The 3801-nt window shown below is 42.7% G+C and overlaps 1 protein-coding gene across 1 annotated transcript; it reads left to right on the forward strand.

Annotated features, from left to right (window-relative positions):
• The first annotated feature begins 232 nt into the window (after positions 1 to 232).
• LOC149556399 (long-chain-alcohol oxidase FAO4A-like) lies at positions 233 to 2867 on the forward strand. The gene is made up of 2 exons (XM_089830685.1): positions 233 to 1374; positions 1591 to 2867. The coding sequence occupies exons 1-2, from the start codon at positions 585 to 587 to the stop codon at positions 2505 to 2507; spliced, it is 1707 nt and encodes a 568-aa protein (XP_089686811.1). The 5' UTR covers positions 233 to 584; the 3' UTR covers positions 2508 to 2867.
• Positions 2868 to 3801: the final 934 nt, after the last annotated feature.

A 3801-nucleotide genomic window follows, 5' to 3' on the forward strand; every position in this document is an offset into this window, starting at 1 on the left:
ATTTGTAAAAATTTCCAAGTTTGAACCACTGGCTCCACGTTTAAGAAAGCTGAAAGCTTGTCCCATTCCAAATAGACAGAAAACATGATAAAACTCCTGATGATAGTTCTCTCATCCTGATGATAGATCACACAATGTGATTCGAAACGTTGATGCAAAAATTGTAACACAATCTATCCAGAAAACACAGCTAAGAATGATAAAACTCGTAAACCATTGCAATAGATTCCCGACCCCAGATCATGAAACGAATGAAGCCCTTTTTTTCTTTCATAGAAATGATCAGATGCTCTTCAATTTCGAAAGATTCAACCATTTCTAAAATCGAAAGTTAGAAATGAGATGTTCAAAAATGAAGTTCGAGGGAAGTAGATCCATAGTTTATTCCCAAGATTCAAATTTTTTCCATCTGATCAATGACATTAAGACCTGGTACCGATAGTTTCAAAGATTGCGTTTAATGTACTTCAAAATTTTTCTTTGAACGCTCTGACAGAATTCGTCTGTTTATCTTGCAGGTGGATGCGAAGGGTCAGAACCACTTCTGGAAAGCCATAGATTACAGCGGACCCGATCCAGCGGCAATGGCCACACAACTTTCTCCCAAACCCCTGGAGGGCGCAGTAATCGACACATCGGCCTTAAACGGAGACGAATTAGACTCGGCTCTGCAAATCCATGGATACAAATTAACAAAACCTTCCGAGATCGCCGCTCTCGCAAATGTGCAGTGCTCCCCGAAAGATCACGCCATAGAATGCGACGCAGTCATAATTGGCTCGGGCTGCGGCGGGGGAGTCGCAGCCGCGGTGCTCGCCAAAGCGGGCTTCAAAGTCGTCGTCTTGGAGAAAGGAGGTTACAGAGCCCGCCATGAATTGGAGCTCTTGGAAGGGGCGTCCGTGAGAGAATTATACGAGGGGCAAGGGTTTCTAACGACAGAGGAACAGAACATGCTCATCATGGCCGGATCTACGGTAGGTGGCGGCTCCACCGTAAACTGGTCCGCCTCGTTTCGAACCCCCGGCCATGTGCTCCGCGAGTGGACTCAAACCCTAGGTCTTCAAATGTTCGGAAGCCCTAGGTACCAAGAAGCCATGGATCGAGTCTGCGAGCGGCTCGGTGTGCAGGAGGAATGCGAAGTGGAAAGCTTCCAGAACGCCGTGCTGCGGAGAGGATGCGAGGCATTAGGGTTTCATGTCGGGAACATTCCGAGAAATGCATCGGCGGATCATTACTGCGGATGGTGCACCTTCGGCTGCAGGAGAGGCGCAAAGCAGGCAACTTCCGAGACGTGGCTCGTCGACGCCGCCGACGCCGGGGCCGTCATTCTCACCCGTTGCTCTGCGCACAGAGTCCTCCACGCTCCAAGTTCAGGTCTTATTTTTCATCAAAATTAGCACTCCATGCATTTCAAGGAAAAGTATAGTTTGGGTTTCAAATTTCAAAATTCAAATTTCAATGAAAAGTATAGTTAGGGTTTTGCACACTTCAAATTCTGGTTTCTTTCCATCAAAATTATTTCTCCGTGCATGTCAAGGAAAGGTACAGTTAGGGTTTCAAATTTCAAACCGAGATTTTTCATGATTTTAGGCACCAAGGGTAGAAAAGCGACTGGAGTGGCAGCCAAAATCGGAGGCACAGAGAGACAGCTGTTCATAAGAGCTCGAGCAACACTAGTCGCCTCAGGAGCCCTGCGAACGCCTCCGTTGCTCCATGCGAGCGGACTGAAAAACCCTAACATTGGCAAAAACCTGCACCTTCATCCCGTGCAAATGGTGTGGGGGTACTTCCCGCCAGGGATTGCAGCGCAGGGGAGATGTTACGAAGGCGGAATTATGACGGCCTTCTCGAGGGAGCCCGCCGGATGGGACGCCACTGGCTACGGAGGGGTCTTACAAACCCCAATTCTGCACCCGGGATTCTTCGCCAGCGCTATGCCGTGGCGATCGGGGGCCAATTTCAAGAAAACCATGCTCCATTTCTCCCGAACTTGCAATGTCATTGTTCTTCTTCGCGACATGGGCAGCGGAACTGTTGCGGCCAAGGCAGACGGCAGCCTGAGAATTGATTACAAGCTTCGATCGGATGACAAAGAACGGGCCAGGGATGGCGTGGAGAAGGGACTTCGTGTTCTTGCTGCTGCAGGGGCCGTTGAGGTCGGATCCCACCATCAGGATCTTGAAAGCTTTAAGCTTGACTCTTCTTCTTCCGGTTCTATTCATGATAATCAGGATTTTGAGGAGTATGTGAGCAGGGTAGGGAAGAAAGATGGGGCGCCATTGTATTGTGCACATCAGATGGGGAGTTGCAGAATGGGAACGAATTCAGCAGAGGGTGCAGTGGATGAGAATGGAGAGAGTTGGGAGGTGGAGGGGCTTTATGTTGCAGATGGGAGTGTGCTTCCCACTGCGTTGGGGGTTAATCCCATGATCACCATTCAGTCTTTCGCCTACTGCATTGCTCACAACGCCCTCAATTATCTCAAGAACAATGTTCCTCCAAATTAGAACTCAGATGGCCGATCACAAAACTGTAATGCCTAGTCAGCAAGGACAATGCAATTTCCCTGCTTGCAGCTTAAACTTCTAAAGCTACTCTCTTAGAATCTTCAAGTTTTCTTTCCTTCAAATCACTAAATGCAATTGCATAAAGATGTAATCATCTTTATAGTGCTTGATTGTATTATAGATCTTATAGTCTAATGGTCCGATGTATACTATATCTAATGTATATCACGAATTGGTCTAGTGGATAATTTGTGTTCTTGAAAGAGAGGTCACAAAGGAATAGAACACATGTCCTATTTGTAACATAATTAGGTACCTTCTATAAGGAGTATGATCTAGTCTGAAATAGTTTTCATCATATATTATGGTTTAGTAGTGAATAATCCATGCTCTTGAAAGATCAAGAGGGGTCACAAAGGAATATGAATGAGTCTAATATTAGTGTGGTCATATGTTGAGTAGATAACAAAATGGTTAGTCTTGTGAGCTATAAGATATTCCACAATAATTTTCAAATTGTAGATAATTATTCTAAATTGTTTATTCTATTTCCAAACTAGCACAATTTAGTTTATATTAGATACTTTGAAAATGACAGTAATAAGAAAATGGCTATAGAACTTCTAGAATGCATTAGGCATTTGTGCGCCTCATACATCATAATAGATGTTTTAGTGCATCCTAGTAGTTGGATAGCTATATCTTAAGTGCATGCACATGTCTTATGGTTAGTAATAATATAAACTATTTTGAGATGGAATATTACAAGGATAATTGAGTTTAGCTTCATATCAATAGTAAACAAATCATATCGATATAAACAAACTTGTAGAAGTGAGTTGTGGTTAAATAGTTCCAAATGTTGAGATCATGAATGTGTTTAAAAGGATATACATGATTGGATCTTATTGATTTCATTTTAGTTTTAGGTTCAATAAGCAAGATCTACATAATCGTACATATGATCATGAAACAAATGAACTAGTCTTACAAATCTTTTTCAAGGCCTATATAATTGATTAAGTCTTCCAAAAAAAATCATTTTCATTGTTGGTATCAATTTTTCATAGTACATGAATTCATACTTGTGGAAATAGAAAAATAATAAGAAAATTTAGGTAGGAGATGAATTTTAAGGACTAGTAGGAGGTAATATGCATGATGACGTAAACTATGTGGGAGTTTGCATAAATAGAAATGAGTGATAATAGGGGACAATGGTCTTGTATTTGAACTTAAGAGTGTACCATTCATCACTATCCATCTCTGAATCATTTTATCCTAGACTCATTCT

This window comes from Cupressus sempervirens, chromosome 5 (genome assembly GCF_028749045.1).
Source record: "Cupressus sempervirens isolate cs-2001-9-10 chromosome 5, ASM2874904v1, whole genome shotgun sequence".
Lineage (NCBI taxonomy): Eukaryota > Viridiplantae > Streptophyta > Pinopsida > Cupressales > Cupressaceae > Cupressus > Cupressus sempervirens.

Coding starts and splice junctions, on each gene's coding strand:
- LOC149556399 (XM_089830685.1), top strand. CDS start 585: ATGGCCACACAACTTTCTCCCAAACCCCTGGAGGGCGCAGTAATCGAC. Junction 1,375..1,590: donor CCTCCACGCTCCAAGTTCAG/GTCTTATTTTTC, acceptor TCATGATTTTAG/GCACCAAGGGTAGAAAAGCG.